Raw genomic sequence first — 18216 nt, 5'->3', positions numbered from 1 at the left:
AGTAAGAGATGGCTGCCCAGGGTACAATTCAAAAGAGACTGAAGTGTTGTACCCTGGTATAGTGAGTGGTGAATAGCAGTGAAACGTTTTTTTCCTTAGGCTGCCATATGCTTTGTTTTCCCTGAACATTAATAATTCCATGACCTATCCGTAGATCACAGCTTGTTTCCTACAGCTAATGTCTCTTGCTCTCTCAGACACAGAGGGGCTTCTCAGAGTTAAAGATGAAAACCAGAAGCTTAATCGCAGGGCTCAGAGGCACCAGGAGAAGAAAGAGAAGATCCAGAGGCATAACCGCAGGCTGGGAGACTTGGTGGAAAAAAAGAGTTGTGATCTGAAAACCCAGCATGAGCACTTGGCAGATCTTCGACGGTCTCACATACTGGAGCTGACCTCCGTCATTTTTCCCATTGAAGAAGTGAAGACGGGTATGAGGTATGGAAGGCAGATCTTCTAGAACAGCATAATTAATGCAAGTTAATATCCATTGCCTGGTCTCTAGATTTATACTTGGACTTTAGGTCTGTGTTGTTTGGTCCTAATCAAATGTGATTGGCAAGTTGGGAGTATAAAGAGTAAGTGGGTTCTTTTCTTAATTAAAACACAATTTTATATTGCCTTTTTAATTTCTTTCTCTTTCAAAACAGCTTATGTTTTACTTCAGTGCACGTCCATCTAGGCCCCATCTTTGTTTTCAGAGTCTGACAGCCTACATCTCCTCCTCTAACTCCCAGCTCAGGGGGATACTTAAGCATATGCCCATCTTTAAGCCTAGGAATAGTCTCATTGAAGTTAGTGGGTATACTGAAACAAATGGGAATACGGTAGCAGAATGGTCAAGACATCTTGCTACAAAACTAGAAATTTGATTTCAAGCCTCATTCAACCTTCCTCCGATGGCTGTCCTGGTTGACCTAGGTGTAAATGGTCACTTGGTCATTTGGATTGGGCGGTCACAGGTGGCTGGACATGATACTAGGCAGTTGTTCCTTTGTGTGCTGTGGGCTACAGAAACTGGCCCATTTTAACTGTACTAGTCTGGTGGGCCATTGACTCAGGCAGGCTTGGATCTTTCTTGACCTCCCTGACTTTTGTAATTGGGCCGGCAGGTGCTGAAGTAACCTACTGGGTTGGAAACTGTTTATCCACTAGGGGGAACCCCCTTTCCCAGCACAGGCTTTGCAGAACTGGCCAGGTAGTTCCTCTCCTCATCTTAGGAGGGTTTTGATGTATGTACTGTGTTGGCAAATATACTTTCCTTTATTACCTTAAACTCAGGCTAAAGATATCCAAAAGCATCTTGGAAATTAAAAACAAAAACAATACAACCTCTGAGATTTTTTGACCAAAAGATGTAAAGAAACTTTGACCTTTGTAGCAGAGACTCTTGTAGTTTACCATTTCAGGTATTTTGCCTGCCATGCACATTGCCTGTATTTTTTAAGACCTCTAAAGCCTTTTGTTACAGCGTGGTGTCTTTCTGGGTGCTACAGAGATCCTGCGGATGTTTCTTCCGAGAGTGATAATGCAATGACCTCTAGCACTGTGAGCAAGCTTGCAGAAGCCAGGAGAACAACCTATCTCTCTGGAAGGTGGGTGTGTGACGATCAAAACGGAGACACCAGCATCAGCATCACTGGTCCTTGGATAACCCTTCCCAATAATGGAGACTATTCAGCATATTACAATTGGGTGGAAGAGAAGAAAACCACGCCAGGACCAGGTAAGAAGCATAGTATTGGCTTCCTGAGCAATCCAGCTTCTGTAGATCCTTGTAGTGCTGTGTAGCCAGCAGAAGGCACTTTGAGCTTGTGGCCTGCCTGTCTGCATTGCTCACAAAAAGTATCCTAGCTGCAAGTGAGCCTTTTTACAACACAATCATAAATCAGTCATAAAGAGGTCAAGCTTCTGGCACGCTCTCTTGGTGGGGAGACACTAATTAGATTTACAGTGCAAAACTCTAGCAAAGAAACAGTGCAAATTATTTGCAGCCCTGACACAATTAACTCGCTGTAGAGTAAATGTAATAGTTATTCCCAGTATTACTGTTTCCTTCTAACTTGTGCCAGATATATGGAGCCATATAGAGCTGGAAGGGCCCTCAAGAATCAGTTAGTTCAACCTGCTGCTCTGATGCGGTATTCACTATTCCTAAACTGTTCCAGGTGGATGCTTATCCAGCCTTTTCTTGAAAACCTCCTGTGAAGGAGATTCCACAATTTCCATTGTCCTGCTCTTCTTACAGCAAGGAAGTTTTTCCTGAGATTTGATCTGAATCTGAGACTGATCACTGGATTTCAGCAGTTCTGGATACTGGCACACGGCACTGTTTAGCGATTTCAATAATGGGCCTACTTGCATATGATTAAAACTAGATTTTGGTGATATCTTTCTTTTAGATATGGAACATAATAACCCTGCCTACACCATCAGTGCTGCATTGTGCTATGCAACTCAGCTGGTTAACACCTTGTCTCTTATACTTGATGTAAATCTTCCTAAGAAATTGTGTAACAGGCAAGTCATTTTGAATCTTTAAGAAGCTGATTTAGAGCTGACTTGAATTCAATTTTGTCCTTTAAGCAGTTCATTCAGCTGCTGTGCGGCTCTGAATTTTGTAATGGTTTGAGGCATTTTTGTGCCATTTGATTTTTTTCTGCCAGAGCTATAAGGATCATGGGTTGGGAGTCTTTGGCATAACTCAGAATTACAGCTCTTCTGTAGCAGAGATATTCAGTGATTGTGAATTAGGAATGAAAAAGAGCATTAGCTTTGAATCCTAAAGGACCTCTCAGTTTCACAAAATTGAGGCCTAATTCAGCAGTTGTTAGACGTATTGAATAGTACTGTTGAGGCTACTCTTGTGACTAAATAGTAGTCATTGTGAGAGAGCTGCAGCTCTGGGCTGTATTGTATGCCAACCACTTTCTCTGGGACAGAGTGCAGGTCCGGTGGGAAATACAGCTTGCTACCCTGTAGTTGGGAGGGGGATACCAATGTAAACCCCATTAGACGTTCAGTGCATATGCAGAGTAGATAGGGTCTGTATACAGCAAACTGCACAAAACTCAGTTTATCTTTCCAAGGAGGTGAGGGCTCAGTCAACCCTCAGTCTGATCGGTGGCTACAGTGGCTGCTGTGTATGGAGAACAAGAGGTTTAGACTGCTGAGATACCTTTCTGGCCATAATGGGGCTTTATGGGACCACATTCTGTTCACTTTACTCATCCCTGTGGAAACCAAAGACTGCTCACAAACTAAGTGAGCAGAGTTGGCCAGAAAAGCTATTGTGCACTGAAATGCCGTGCTCTTAGAAGGTGAGACTGTGCAGTATCCCAAATGCTCTGAGTCACGGTTGTATGGTTTATATAGGTCTATTCGCTCCTAGTGTAGTTTGATAAGCCAGCACAGAGTGGTGTGGAACAGATGCAGATGTCCTGAGTCAGTAATTTTAATAGCTGTTCAATTTGAACATGTGGCTCTTTTTAAACAGCGAATTCTGTGGAGAGAACTTGAGCAGGCGGAAGTTTACCGGGGCAGTGAAGAAGCTGAATGCTAATATCCTTTACCTTTGTTTTTCTCAGGTATGGCAAATATCTCTCTGGATTCTTTTAAACACATTTTAAAATCACTATGCTTACAAGTCCCTTTTTAGACCTAGCTGATTGTTTTTCTTTTCTCCCTCCCTTTCTAGCATGTAAATTTAGATCTGTTGCATCCATTACACACACTCAGGAACCTCATGTACTTGGTCAGTCCAGACACTGAAAACCTGGGCAGGTAAGAGAAGGAAGTGTCTTGCCTCACGATGGAATGTTTCTTTTAGATTTTAGAAAATCTGGTTTATTGTTGCTATAGTAATAGTAAAGGGCAAATCCTCCCTGTCGTTTCCCTGCACCTGTCGGGGGAGGTCCTGACACAACAAACCAGAGTGGATATAAGGGCTCCACTGGGAGAGGGTGAAGGGTATTGATTACAGCACGGAGCTCTGTTCCCACTGCGGGCTGAAGTAGAGAGGTTGTCTGGTCCACCCTCCCCATTGGCTCTGCTGTTTATGCCACATGATGGAGAGAGGATTTTTTCCCTCTGTGAAGGCACTGGTGTTCATCCTGGGTGCCCAGCTGTGCTCAGGTTTTAGGTCTTAGCTGGGAAAGGCATAAGAGGGACTAGTGACTGCAAAGTGGTGTCAGACCAACCGAAATGGCAGCAGTTCAGTAGACTTGTCTAAATGCAGGCATAAAAGCAAGAGTCCACGAGTCCTTTGCTCCAGCACAGACCCGTAGGGACTGAGCTGGATGTTGCCTGAAACTGCTCTTTCCAGGAGTTGGGGCAGGGTGGCTTTGACAATGGGCCAGAACCTGGGAGCAGGGAACCCTGTGCTTCTTGGTGCTGCTCTTGTGGGTTGGAATATGGGATAATGAGGACTGAGGCTTGGGGTGCTGGTGAAGTGGTGTGTGGGAGTGGTGTAGTAGATGCAAGGGAAAGAAATGGAGGGCAGACCGGAGCCAAGGGGGTAGGGAGTGGGATGCCCTAGGATGGGAGGAAGGGATGAGGAGACCTGGAGCCTCAGAGACTGGGACAGTGAAAGGCCGGAAGGGCCAGGAGCGGAAGGGGCCTGGCTTAGTGGAGCCAGGGCCAGAAACATCTATAACCAAAGAGGCTTTCTTCACAATCTGGAACAGAGCTTGGCTCATCCTGCCTGCCACAAAGGGGAGCCTACCACTGCTCTCAGTTGCCCCGTGCTCAAGGGGCAGAGGTCAGTACAACACATCTAAAGGGTTTAATTCTGCTGATGAACTGTGTAGTAGGCAGCACGGTTTCACACAACGGAGCTTGTTTACCTTTTCAGTTGTGTCCCAGAAATCTCTCCAGGAAACTGCATTTAAAAGCTACATTAAGAAAACGTGCAGGTTGCCATGATTCAAAAATTTAAGAACTGCCAGCTCTCGGGTTTCCAATACTGCTGGATGTTCTGTGGGGACTGAGTCTTTGTAGTGTGGGAGGGGGGTGAATCTCAGGGGCAGCAGAGGAGAACAGTACAGTTGTGACAAACTTTCTAAGCAAATGCAGTTTGCTTAACAAGCATGTGCTGACGAGGTCCACTTGGGATTGTGGTAGAGTTGTACAAGTGTGTGTGGGGTGGGGGCATTCATACCCTTTCCATAACCCCCTGTCGCTACTAGGGGCTTCTGCCAGCACTGCTGTGCCAGGAAATCTGGAGTGTAGACCTGGCTTAAGCCAGCTTTAAACATAAAACCAGCTGCTGTCACAGCAGATTTTGAGCCGTCAGTGAGCGATTGTTCAGACAGCTTGTTTTTAACACTTCAACATTTACTGACAAAAGGGGAGCATTGTTAGAAATTCTTCCTGCTCTGCAGATCAAAACTGAAATAGCCCGTTCCAGTCCGACTGCCCTGACTTAGTTTCCAGAGTGGATTTTTTGTAGCCACTGACCATTGTTCTCAGCCAGGTGGTAATCAAAGGGGCATATTGCACCTACAGCTAATGTATCCTTTTACCAGGCTCGGCTGGACCTGGCTGTGACTTGGTTCCCAGTCTGACCAAACGACACTTCCTCTGTCGTTCCACACCCAGAGGGGCTAACAGGACTGTGTCTGTGTTTGCAGATCTGGGCCTTTCGAGGTCAGTGCTGATCTTGAAGACTCCATGGAGTTTGTGGACCCCAGTGCTGCTGGTGAGACGGACGAGAGTGGAGATGAGCATGTCAGCGACGAAGAGACGGATCTTGGGACCGACTGGGAAAATCTGCCAAGCCCACGGTTCTGTGACATCCCTTCACAGCCGGTAGAGATGTTTCAGAGTCAGAGCACGCAGGTGTCCCAGCCGATTGCCAGCAGCAGTGCTGGTGGCATGATCTCTTCTGCTGCGGCCTCTGTGACCTCGTGGTTTAAGGCATACACTGGACACCGTTAATGAGCACACAGGACGAGTTCGCCAGACTAGCGGAAGGAATCCCTCCCCCAGCCGACGCTGTAGGAAACCTTTCCCTATTCAGTTAAGTAGTGCCTGGAACAAACAAAAGGTCAGACTTTAATTTTGTAAACCAGAAGAACATTTTTATTTACCCAAGATGACTGTGACGGTAACATTTTGTAAATTTGCCACATACGCCCTTCTGACTTGTTCTCCGAAGGCACTTGGTGCCTTGGGCCCATCTGCATTGCAGAGTCATGGAGAAGAGCCCTGCAGCAGATTCTGGTTTTTTACTTCCTAAAGAAGTGGATTTGCAATCCTTGGAGCAGGGCCAGGCATGGGGGGGAAGAGAGAGCTGCTAAATATTCCGGTTGTGCAAATACGCCCACACATGACGAACGTCTGATTAACTGGCTACCAGGTTGTGTTTGTGCGTGCAAAACCTGGGTCGTAACACAATGCTGACGACAAAAATGCAGGCTCCCAGAATAGGGGTTTTTTTTTGGGGGGGGGGGGGGGTGTTTTGTTTTAGGGGTATTTTGCTAATTCAGGACATGAAAATTATGCATTTCAATGCGGTTTCTAATCTTTGTTGCCATATTTTTAATACGGAGAACCAGCATGAATGGTAACTTACAAAGCTGCTTGCTTTTTATTTTAACTTTTGGTTGCAGATTTACCCAGTTCTCCTGTAGGAAACGGATTCATTTCATACTTTTTTCCCCACTAGTAGGTTGTCCAAACGTTTCACGTTACGCTGTCCAAAGCACCCAGTCTCTTTTCTATTAATATATTCATATCATACACCAAAGAAATACTGGATGTCCGTTTGCCTAGAGCCACTTTCAGCCATACAGAAGGGTCACATTGTTGCAATAACCTTCATCACTTACAAAGGCACCATATTTTTAAGGTCAATGAGTTTCACTTTGAGCTAGTTTAATGAAGTTGTGTGTTCTTCACACTATGTGAGTTTTAAACTTTTTATTTTGTGCTTATGGTGGGCTTCTTTCTGTTGTGGGTTTTTTTTGTTTTGTTTTGTTTTTTAAGGGCAGAAAAGTTGATTAAATTCCCCGCAGAAATGTTATTAACGCGGTCAGGCGGTGTTGTAAAACTACAGGAGGTGTGATTATAGACAGATGCTTTCACTAACAAGTGCCCTCCCATTTCCTTCTGTTTCCCAGATCTGGATTACTTTGCTTAAGGATGTTTTGCCCAGCCAGGCTTCAAGAAATGGGTGGTTTACATTTTATACAGTTGACACTTTAATTATTGGGGAAATATATAAGAACATCCCCTCCCCTGCCAGCAGATGCTCCCTGCCGCTCTCCCCTACAGTCTCTTATGGCAGCACTTCTGTTGAGGAGACTCCTCACGAGAGAGGTCCTGTACAGACAGGTAGTGGCAGGCAGTGGTGAGCAAAATGCATGTGTAGCATTACTTGGTGCTTTTGTGTGTTCTGTCGATGCAGAGTCTAGGCTTTGCTCACCTTGCTCTTTCTGTCTTGGTGGAATGGGTTAAGGGAGCATTCTTCCTCTAGCCACAGAAATGAGACTTGTGGCACCATTGGATGCCGGTTGGGCACTACTTCACTGCTCTGTTTTGAGGAGTGCTGGAAGAAGGGCATCCTGCACTGCTGGTCTGCCCCAGAGATGAGATGGCTTTGTGTAGGTAAGATGGTCGTCAACCAGGGGCACCATTCGTTAGGTCTGCTTACCCTTCCTCTCCCGTAGACGGCCATTCTTTCCACTTGATCTCGGACGTGAGGGTGCGGTAAGAAGACTTGGTTGGAAGCCTCCTCTACCCCATCTCTGACTAGGGGCTTGCTTTCTTTATAAAACCAAAGACCCTTACATTTACACTATTGGAACATAAACTGTTAGATCAGGCGTTTTATCCTCAGCCATGTCTGCTTTGTTCAGCCCAAGACTTCATTTGGGGAAATGGAGCAATGAAGTGAATGGTCAAGATTCCTGGTCTGATGCGGTCTAAATCAGGGCTGTGCAATGTCCCTAGACCCTCTGATAGGACAAGACTCAAACCCTTCCCAAGGGTGGGAGAAGCCAGGATATGGCTGCTATTCAAATTGAGGCACTTTACAAGTTGCAGCTGATCAGATCCCTGGTGTTTATGAGCAATCACCTGATGCTCCTGAGTACTGTATACTGGGCCACTAGTTTCTCACCTCAGATTCATTCTGGTCTCCATTGAATTTTTTTTTTTTTTTTTTTTTGCACTGGACTCTACTGTGTAAATATCCTTCTGTGTAGATGTTTCTGTCACAGTTTCATTTCAGCCTTTGTGCTACTTGATTAGAATTGTTTTCATGCAAGCGCAAGTCCCAGAATCCTAGGGCCAGGCCAGACTGAATGCATCTGATCCTGGATGCAAAGAAGGGCCTGGTCTGGGATGGGGGAGGCCTTTGGGGAATCTTGCATGCTGTAGGAGTAGCCCGCCCTTGTCTCGGATCCCCTCCGCTGGAGGTTTTCAAGAAGAGGCTGGACAGGCATCTGCCTGGGCTAGCTTAAGAATAGCAAATCCTGCATGCGCAGGGGGTTGGACTAGATCAGGCTTGTCCAACATGCAGCCCTCCAAGCTTTTCTGAGGCCCGAGGTGCTGCGACGGGAAACAAAAGTAAACACTGTACTTTCGTTTCCAGGGGGTGATGGGATACCACTTCCGGTGAGGTCTTTGAATATGGCTCACCGACCCACTGGGTGATAAAAAGTTCATAATCTGGCCCCACATTCAAAAAGGTTGGACACCCCTGGACTAGATGAACTTGAGGTCTCTTCCAACCTTCTGAGTCCTTTGATTTGTAACATATAATTTAACTGACATTTCACCAAAAAAACCCTTCACGCCATAGAATTCCATAAGCATCATGTTTTTCATATTTTAAAGCAATTTTTCAACCATGTAATTTCACTCCAAAAGTGCACAAAGGTGCCAATCAGTGGTTCAAATGAGATGGGAAACTGTTCTTTCAATGGATGCTTTTGTTACAGGGTTTTTCTTTTTTCTTTTGTTTTTTGTGTGAATGTTCTGCACATGTGTAGCTGTGAGAGAAATCATGTGCGTCCCAAACTGGAGTGCAATTTTCTGGAGTCATTGTACAGATTGTTTTTGCAGACGGAGCGAGTGGGAGGAGAGCATGTCCATGAGCTGTGGATATTGTTTGCAGGCAGCCAGCTGAGAGTTTACAAAATGGTTTGCAGTAGCACGAATAAAGCTCTGTCCATCTAGGCTGTGGTTTTCTAACGTGACCTTTGATTGTTGGGTGCCCAATCTAGACCACCATCAAGGGGTGGATGGAACTAAGAACCCATCCTCAGAAAATTGGGTACCTTTAAAGTGTCTCAGGCTACGCACCCTAGAATCCATTAGTCATCTTAAAAAAAAAAAAAAATCCAACAAAAACAAAAAAAGAGCCAGGCCTTGTTCTGCAACTTCCAAAATAGATGTAACTATAAACACTTTTTTTTTCTAAATTTTATTGTATTACTGCAATAAATCTTTAACAGTAATTTTCTACAGTTGTTTTTGGCGTTGAATGTTTTTCCCTGTGTACTTGGATTTTAATCATGTTGAGGAAATTCAAAAAATACCTTCTGTATTGTGCCAAGTCTGTGTTAAAAAATGTTTGCTGGTATTGCTGACCAGTAAGACATCCTAGTTGGACACTCTTACATGGACAAAGAAGAGGGTTGTTTTTTGTTTTGTTTTTTCCTGTGATAGCTTTTACCATTTGGATGATTGCAGTAAGTGCCACCAACCAAAGCACTTGGCTCCAGTGCAACTGCTGGGACCTTTGCAGGTACGGAAATGTTTTGCACATTGCCATGTTGCGGTATCGGTGAATGTTTCTAGTGTGCATTTGACTTCAGTCAACTAAATTATTTGTTGGGTAAATTACTTTTTACGCTGCCACATGGGGATCCTGCATGTTTGTTGATGTCCATTATCAGGTAATTGTAAGTAGATGCTCCCTAGCAGTATAAGCAGTCTGTCTCAACAGCTAACTCAAACATTTAACTCTATTTGTGCCAGTTGAAATGAGGGCCTTGTTACACCAGTAGCTGCAGAAGCACAGAATAAGAAATGGTCCTGGTCTTGGACAGCTCGTGTTTTAGATGGTGGATTCTTAAGTGTGAAACTTTCTGGAGTGAAAATGAATTTTGAAGATCAGCTGACCCCATTTTGGATTGTGACCGACTGGACAGATGGGCCTCTCTTTCCTTCCTCCACAATTGCAACACACTGATCTGTGACAGGGAGACTCTCCTTGTTCTTTTAACTGACCCAGGTTCTTTCATTGCTGTTGGTTGATGTCTCATCAGAAACCATGTCACGGAGCTAAGCCAGGAATTCCTGATCTCCGGTCCCAGTCCTCCCACATGGGGTGTGTGCAGCCCCTGCCCCAGGGATCTCCCCATTTCAGTACAGATGGTATGCAGGGAAGAGGAACCAAGGTGATTTTTCTACAGCTTAGTGAAACAGACCTGTTCCTGCCAGGCAGGCCAAAGAGCCCAGTTTAATGGGATCACACAGTGTACATGCATGCAAAGGGCTAGCACTGAGGACGAGGCCAACCGCGTGCACAGAGGTTGGAAGGGAGGGAAGGGCAGGGTTGAGGGAGTAGCTGACAAGGAGCCAGTAGAAGGCTATGATCATGCTATGGGCACCAAAGCTTGTAGCAGCCCCATCTCGTATGGAACTGGGGGTGCTGAGATGGTTTGTTGCAGTAGTTGAAGTGAGCCATGACAGCTTGGACAGGCTTGGTTGCAGCAGTGAGGTAGGGGATATTCTGGGAGCTGCAGAGGCTTCAGGGCAGCTGGAAGAAAACCTTGGGACAATTAGGAATCATGGGCACTCTTCCCATCTTCAAAGGTTGCTTTACAGCTGAGCCAGAGCCTGTTGGCAGGGTGAGGTGGGAAGCCGTTGCTTTCAGTCATCCTCTTTTACCAGGTCAGCCCTGAATCTTCAGAGCATCCTGTCTGAAATGGGCTTTTCCCCAGATGCTTAATGGAATAACCAGCAGGGCCTGGACTCAGAGGGAGGGACAGAATTAGCTTCATTTGAACCAGGCACTCAACAGACCCCTGCATGGACCAGGAGGAAAGAGAACAGTGCATCTCTGCTGGAGTTTGCCATTTATTTTGGTGTGGAGCTTAGCTCTACCCCTTTATGTACCATGGGTGGTGACTTCAAGAGCAAGAGGCTGTTTAAGAGCTGATGCTTAGGTGAGAGATGGACACAATCTTCTCTACAGTATCATGGGGAAGGCAGAGGCAGTGGTGCTTACTCAGCTGTGCACGGCTTGTCTCCGAGTGCCCACTTGGGCTCAGGGGGCAGAGCTCTTTCCCTTTTGTGGCTGAATAGTCTTCAAGGAATCTGTTGCCGCTGGATCAGACTCAGGAGCCGCAGCCCACCTCATTCACCCTCCCTTGCCTTGTCCTAGTAAGCTGGCCAGAATTGCACGCCCTGTTCCAGAAGTGACCTCAACAGCCCTTATCTAGTTACAGGATATTTTCCTCTGCTCTGTGCCTGCTGCTGCTATTTCAGCTGGGCCCTGCCTTGCTGCTGCCTAGCAAGAGCATCTTATCTCAATGACCCTGGGCAAGAAGAGGGGGCAGGGAGAGCATTTTCTCCTTGCTGTGCATTAAACCTGAGGCTTTGATGCCAACGGTTTCTATGAAGCAAATCCAAATGGTCTCCGCATGCTGCTTTTCTCAGCAGAGGGGTTTTGGAGGGCAGGACATGGAACAAGCATGTGGTTTAGGTAAAGTCTCATGTTCCTCAGGAGTGGGAGGGCTGGGCCCCAGTTACAGCTTAGAGTCTATTATCAAGGGAGCCTGCTCTTCTTCTGCCCTTGCCTTTAGCAGCTGCTCTGTACAGCTTGTTCAGCTCAGTCACACCTTCCTTTTAGGTTTTTAACTTCACTTGTCTTTGAACAGCCAAGCCTGAAAGCCCAAAGTTTCTGCACTGCAGCAGTAGCGAGAGGGGAGTGCTGCCCCAAGGCCTGGCTACTGCTGTGGCCAGGGCTATGCCTATTGAAGCCAGCAGTGAGCATGCAATGATTTCAAATGAAGCCAAGCTTTACATGTTGATGGTCTTGGCCTGCTTAATGTTTCCTGGGAGAGCTACTTTGCCCAGAGTGCATGAAGTGCAACGACTAGACTAAACTATATTACAAGGCCCGCACAGAAAACTCTACCAGTTTTCAGCACAGGCTGCTGCTTCACCCCTTCCAGCCATGACAGTAACAGGACAGTGCATGTCACCATGGACAGTGGCATGCCTCCATTTGCTGCCTCCTGCCTTCCCTTATTTCTGGCATTGGCTGGTAGGCATGTACAGGAAGCTCTGCCTGAACTAGATTTCTTGTTACTCCTGCACTGAGTAGGTTATCACTACAGCACATTGGGTTAAGGTTAATGGCTCCTCTTGGGCTCAGGAAAGCAGGGCTGGAAGGGATCTCAGATCACATTTAGTTCAGCCCCCTGCTCAAGCCGATTAAACCTTCCAAGCCCAGAATCTCTCTAACCTGCTCTTGAAAATTGCTAGGGATGGAGACTCCACAGGTTTACTTGAGATTAAATTAGTTTGTTCTGGCCCTGCTGAATTAAGTGCTGATGCTCTGGGGCTGGTCACTCACACCCTTGGCTGTATCTTTTTATTTCCTGGAAGCTGGATGTTCACCTCTCTGCCTCGCCTGAAAAGATCTGTCTTTACCTAACTAATCCTCAAAATTTGGAGCTCTTGTTCTTCCAATTTGTTACAACTGATGTTTGCATCTACAGATAAAATTACTGCCATGCACAGCTGGTATTTTGACTGGATAATGCTTTTGCAAGACCCCTGTCTGGCTGGGGCTCTAACATGGGCTGAAGATAGGCTTTTCTCAGTGGCTGTAGGAGTCAGGACTAGGAGCAACGGTGTGAAGCTCCAGCAGAGATATTTAGACTGCAGATCAGGAGAAACTTTCTCTGAGCATAGCCAAGTATAAAAGTGGATTCTCCATGCTTGGAAACTTTCAAGTACGGGTTAGACAGACACTTAGTTGGGACAGCATAGTCAAGGATGATCCTGCTTTGAGCAGGGAGCTGGACTAGATGATCTTGTGAGGGTCCCTTCCAGCCCTGCCTTGTTAGGAGTCCTGTGTTTATTCTCATTTGGGAGAGAGTCATCTTGTACAGCTAGAGGTCTTTGCACTGGTTGCTCAGTTTGGACAGAAGAGGGTGAATTTGTTCAAGAAGTCAGGAAGAGGGGCAGATAAGAAGCATATACAGCTCAAAACCCAAGGCTGGAGCCTTTGTGGAGGGTCCACATGCCTGCTCTTGGACTTTGCACTGCCTGGAATTTCTTTTAAGTTAAGGCTAATTTCCCCCAGAGCTGGGGTCTTATCACTTGAAAGCAAATTGTACCTAAGGGGTACCTTGCTGAACTTCACATAAGCAAAATAGCTAGTGAGGCCAGTCCCACCATCTGGCTCAGCATTTATTCTACTGGGCCTAGTCCAACTGACAGCAGTCATCTCACCAATTTAAACAGAAGTACATGAGTAGCCAGCTGCCAACTAGAACCAAGCCACAGTTGAGGACTAAAGAGAGAGTTAAATTTGGGAGCTTAGTAGTACCCCCCTCTTTTTTTAAAAAAAAAGCATAATCCAGTCCAAACTTTACTGTGGACATGGCCTAAAAGTTGCCTTTGAGTCCTGCAGTTGGTGCTCCAAGCTCACTCCATAGCGTCAAGCAGTAAAATTAGCATAGAAGAGCACAAGCTCAAATGTTCCCCTGATGCCTATGACAGGCCATTTCATAAGAGTCATTTGCCATTTAATTTTTAAATACAACAGTCAAATTCCTACAGCAAAGACTGCAAATTGATTGGCAGGTTCTGGAGCTTCTGCCAGGATTTAAAAACCAAACAGGCACCTGGCTTGAGGGTCTTGCTCTCCTGTCCAGGGTCAAACTCAAGCACAGAATCAGGAATTCTTCAGGTAAAGAAATGCAGTGGTTTCCTCTGTAGGGTGGACATGGTCCTCTTCCTGGAGTCTTCTGCACAAGGTAAAATGGTTCATTTCTCTGCTACACAGTCTCTTCTCCTCAGATTTTGCCCTGGTTTTCTGCTCTTGAAGTACCAGTGTGGAGCAGGCATGTTTTAAGACTGGATAAGCAGTTAATTACCAGCAAGAAGGGCTGGACTCAGTGGCCCAGGTAGCCCCTTCCCATCCATGTGCTGAAAGTAGAAGTTCTTGTTAGCTACACCACAGCTTAAGCTGCCACCCATAGGTTTTACCTCACTTGATTTCAGGGCAGTGTCACATGGAGAGGAAGTCAGATAAGGCAGATCCAGAATGCACATTTTATTAAAAGAAAAGAAAAAAAAAAGGAAAAGAAAAAAACCCCCAAAAACCAGACAACTAGAGTAAGGTAGACAAGAACCTTTTTATATTCTGACTATACAATAATATTCTTCTCTTTTTGTCCACTGCCACACTACTATGACATATCTGTTCTAGCCTAATTTTAAAGGTTGTCCAGTTAATTCATTTGAAGATCCTTTAAACAAGTTGACCTTTACCTATTTAGAGTTTCTTCCCAGAAACATTCATATATTATACAGGATATACAGATTTTGGAACAAGACACTTAAAAACACACACAACTGTAGCCGCAACACTATCATAGCTGCATTGTAGTGATTAAAGTTGTTCAGCCAGCTGTAGACTCTATATGTACAATTAGTTTTTTTTTTTTTATAGTGTTATTTACACGGATGGGGCTAAAAGCTAATCTTTAAATCTAAAAGGTAAAGGCTCTTGTGTTTAAGTATGTGCAGTTTCATAGCCCTGTGGGGGGGGGGGAAAAAAAAACCACAACAATTATATACACTGTAAACAGCACAAGGCATAAGAATTTCCTCCTACCAAGGATAACATCTCACAAGAAAGTGTATGTGCACTAATACTCTTCTTCTGATTCTGCTCCTCTGGATTTCTTGTGAATAGCGCGGTTAAAGCTATGGCAGGCAGGAACCCAACGATTGTCATGAAGACCTAATTTGCATCCAGGGATGCCCTTCTGAGACCTATGACAGCACATCCAATACCCTGGCCCATATGGCAAAGCCTGACAGTATGGCTTAGGATGCCATCGGCACAGTGACACATCCCCTTTCACATATGTCTTTTTGCACTGCTTGCAGGGATCTTCTCTGTAGCGGGGATCGCGGACCCAGCGGGAATCTGCTGGCCTTATATTGTAGTATTCAATGATAAATTTGAAGTAATAACAAGTACATTTAAGGGCCACCAGACTCCTAGTGGGAAGCAATCCAAAAATTTTGACCATGATGTGGTGGGGCAGGAAGGCCATGTACTGCTGAGGCTCCAACAGCTGCTGAATTTTAAACCTGGTCTCCAAAAAGTCATGAGACACCTGCTTTTTTAAACAGGAAGGGTCAAGTACCTGCAAAGCACTTTCTGGGAGAGCTACTGGGAGGGTAAATGGCTCTGTGGAAATGCTGTTCACACACACACTGTCATCTTCAGAAGCATCCTCCTGCTGGGCTGCTGCTTGTGGGGTTTTGTTAGCGCCTTCCCTCAACTGTTTATGCTCCCGCTTGGTTTGTCGAGCAGGCTGGGGAAAGAAGAGCCTCCCTGGTAGTGAATCTTCCCCACCAGAGCTTAAATGGAACAGCTGGTCTTTCCTGCATCCCTTCTCGCTTTTGGTGGCAGATATGCTGATGCATAAGGACTCCTTCCTCACGGGAGGAGAACGTGGGTTAGCAGTTTGTACCTCCGAGCCTGTAACATCGAGAACACTCTTGCTCTGCAAGGAAGGTGGCGGCAGCCCAGCAGCTTTTGGGCATGCCGAGGGGGGAGAGACGAGAGGTTCCCTCAGCCTCTCAGAGCTGTACCTGCTGCTCGCTGCTGCTGAGGGGTCTTGCGCCAGCTCGAAGTCTGTGTTCACCGTACAGGCATCCACCAGCACTGGCAAGGACTGTGGTTCAGAAGCAGCGACTTCCCATAATTCGCTGTCAACCAAAGGGCCACACTTTGTTCTCTGCCCAACATCCTCCGCCGTCGCGGGATCCTCTAAACTTACCTCCTGATCAAGGGCTTCGGAAGATGCCTTCGCTGTTTCGCTCTCGGCCGGTGTGCTGGTTGCCAGTAACACCCGCCCCACGTTCCTCCGGAAACTGTTGTTTCTAGACAGACTCCCCGCTTCGCGCTCGCTCTGGCGTCTCAGGCACTCCGATTCCAGCTTCGCAACCATGTCCAGCACCCGCACGGGCTCATTCTGCTCGCCGGTCCCACAAGCGTCCCTCTCGGGATGTTCCTCGCAGGTCCCAACAGCGGAGAAGGGGTCTGAGGCAGGTGGAGCACCTTTGGGTTGACCAGTCAGCCTGGTTGAAGTGGCGTTTGTGCAGTTTTTGGTGCAGTCCACCAGCAAAGCGCTTGCCCTTTGTTCCAGAAAAGCCACCATCTCTATTACAGATAGAGATCGACCTGGAACTATCCCATCACCGTTCTCATTCACATAATGCACAGAACAATGCTCAATGCCACATGCAAAAGGCTCAGGCTGAGAGCACCTTGTGTTAGCCTCTCTCATCCTTTCCAACTGAATCTTTGCTTTCTTAAGGTCTATTGATTTTTTCCTCCGTTTGGCTGCTCTGCCATCAATATCCCAGGTGCTTTTAATTTTCATTGAGCCTAACCGATTATTGCTACATTGCTGGGCTGCAAAGAAAGCAATTTTCTCCTTGGTATTCCCAGGCTTCACCACAGCCCAAACATCCAGTGGTCCCTCCCCTTCATCCCCCTGATGGATGGTTGCAGACAAGGTGCTCTTTTTCTCCTGGGGGCTTGGGCCTTCAGCTGGAGGTTTCCCGCTCGTATTGCACATAGTATTAGGGTAAAGAATTCCCAAACGCTTCCGAGATGGTGTCGCACTGGAAGGTTTCGGCAAAATGCTCAGTTTGGTGCAATTGTTTGTATACTTCTCTTGTGGCAACCTCTGATGGTTCATGTGTGGGGCTCTCAGGGAGTCTTGGCTTATTTCTAGAGATCTTTCTCTCTTCTGTAACTTGAGATATGGCTTTAAGTGCATGCCAGTAACCCTAGAAAACAAAACAAAGCCATTATAAATTTAAAAGCCGAGACAGGTCCTGCTTACCCCCAACTCCAAGCATCACAAGGCCCCTCGCAGGCACACCACAGGCAGCAGAAGTCTACAGGGCAGCAGCAGTGCTACCTTCCCCAGACAGCGGACATCGCCGCGGTTCACCCTCCAAGAACTCAGGCTAATGCTAACGGTTTCACGAGCCTCAAGGAGCACAACGAGGTTTCCTGCCATAATTTCTCTATAAAAATTCATGGAAGCACTTAAATACAAACATGCTCTCCCCACCCCCTGCTTATTATCTACTGTCTCCTTGTTCCAAGATTTGATGCTAGCTACTAAAGAGATTTTTTGGTCCATTCAGTTATAATCCAACCATGAGGCTTGTAACATGTGCACCCCTTATTCTCAAGTCAGTCACCGAATAGAAAAACCCTGTTCAGGAAACAAAAGGCTGGCTGTCAGAGCCAACTGGAGAACTTGGCAATCAAAGGGATACAAAGGATTGCAGCAGGTATATGATCTTGATGCCTCTCAAAAAAAAAAAAAAAAAAAAAAAATCAGATCTATCCCTTAGTATTTCACTAACAAGGCACTAAATGCATTTGCCCATACAGCTATCAATTTTACACGCAGGGAAAACTCTGCTTACGGCAGTAACTTAATTGATAATCATGAATCCAATGTTTTGCACTATCATGAACTGAGCTAATATCAAGTAGATATTTTTACATTAATCTCATAGCTATAAAAGTCAGAAACAACTGAACATAAGTGGTCTTATGACAGCAATAGCTCTTGCACTACTGTATCATACTCTGTGCTTCCCTTCCAGCAGGGCATTTAAGTATTTGTAAGTGTTTGTTTAACATACAGAAAGGCTGTGCGTTAGGAATGGGTACGGTTACCAGGGGACTTCAGCTTCTGGTTTCACCAAGCTATCACCTAAGCATATTACAAAAGTAGCCGTAGATTATGTTCCTATGGTAACAGATTTACATTTTTTACATTAGAAACCCTCTTTTGACAACAGGATAATCCAGGCTTGTTCGTTTAAAAATGGGAGCTGAATGCCGCATTTTTTACTAGAGTGTGCGCCAAGGAGATGAATGCTGCTGACTCGCCAGAGCCCCCACACTCACCCACCCAC

The 18216-nt window shown here is 45.9% G+C and overlaps 2 protein-coding genes across 12 annotated transcripts in view; one reads left to right on the top strand and one right to left on the bottom strand.

Annotated features, from left to right (window-relative positions):
- ATG14 (autophagy related 14) overlaps positions 1-9466 on the top strand; it is a 29845-nt gene extending 20379 nt beyond the window's left edge. Inside the window, exons 5-10 of the mRNA XM_090034247.1 lie at positions 198-435; positions 1494-1723; positions 2400-2517; positions 3494-3584; positions 3695-3780; positions 5628-9466. Coding sequence (XP_089890373.1) covers positions 198-435; positions 1494-1723; positions 2400-2517; positions 3494-3584; positions 3695-3780; positions 5628-5934 — 1070 coding nt within the window. The 3' untranslated portion in view covers positions 5935-9466. The remainder of the gene's footprint in view (positions 1-197; positions 436-1493; positions 1724-2399; positions 2518-3493; positions 3585-3694; positions 3781-5627) is intronic.
- Positions 6445-18216, bottom strand: part of FBXO34 (F-box protein 34) — a 53848-nt gene continuing 42076 nt past the window's right edge. For all 11 annotated transcript variants that reach the window (XM_090034237.1, XM_090034236.1, XM_090034234.1 and 8 more), the window contains one exon: positions 6445-17064. In XM_090034237.1, coding sequence (XP_089890363.1) covers positions 14901-17064 — 2164 coding nt within the window. In that variant the 3' untranslated portion in view covers positions 6445-14900. The remainder of the gene's footprint in view (positions 17065-18216) is intronic.

This window comes from Crocodylus siamensis, chromosome 2, assembly GCF_052110815.1.
Source record: "Crocodylus siamensis isolate JL-2025a chromosome 2, ASM5211081v1, whole genome shotgun sequence".
NCBI lineage: Eukaryota > Metazoa > Chordata > Crocodylia > Crocodylidae > Crocodylus > Crocodylus siamensis.
This window is presented reverse-complemented; position numbering and strand designations above follow the sequence as displayed.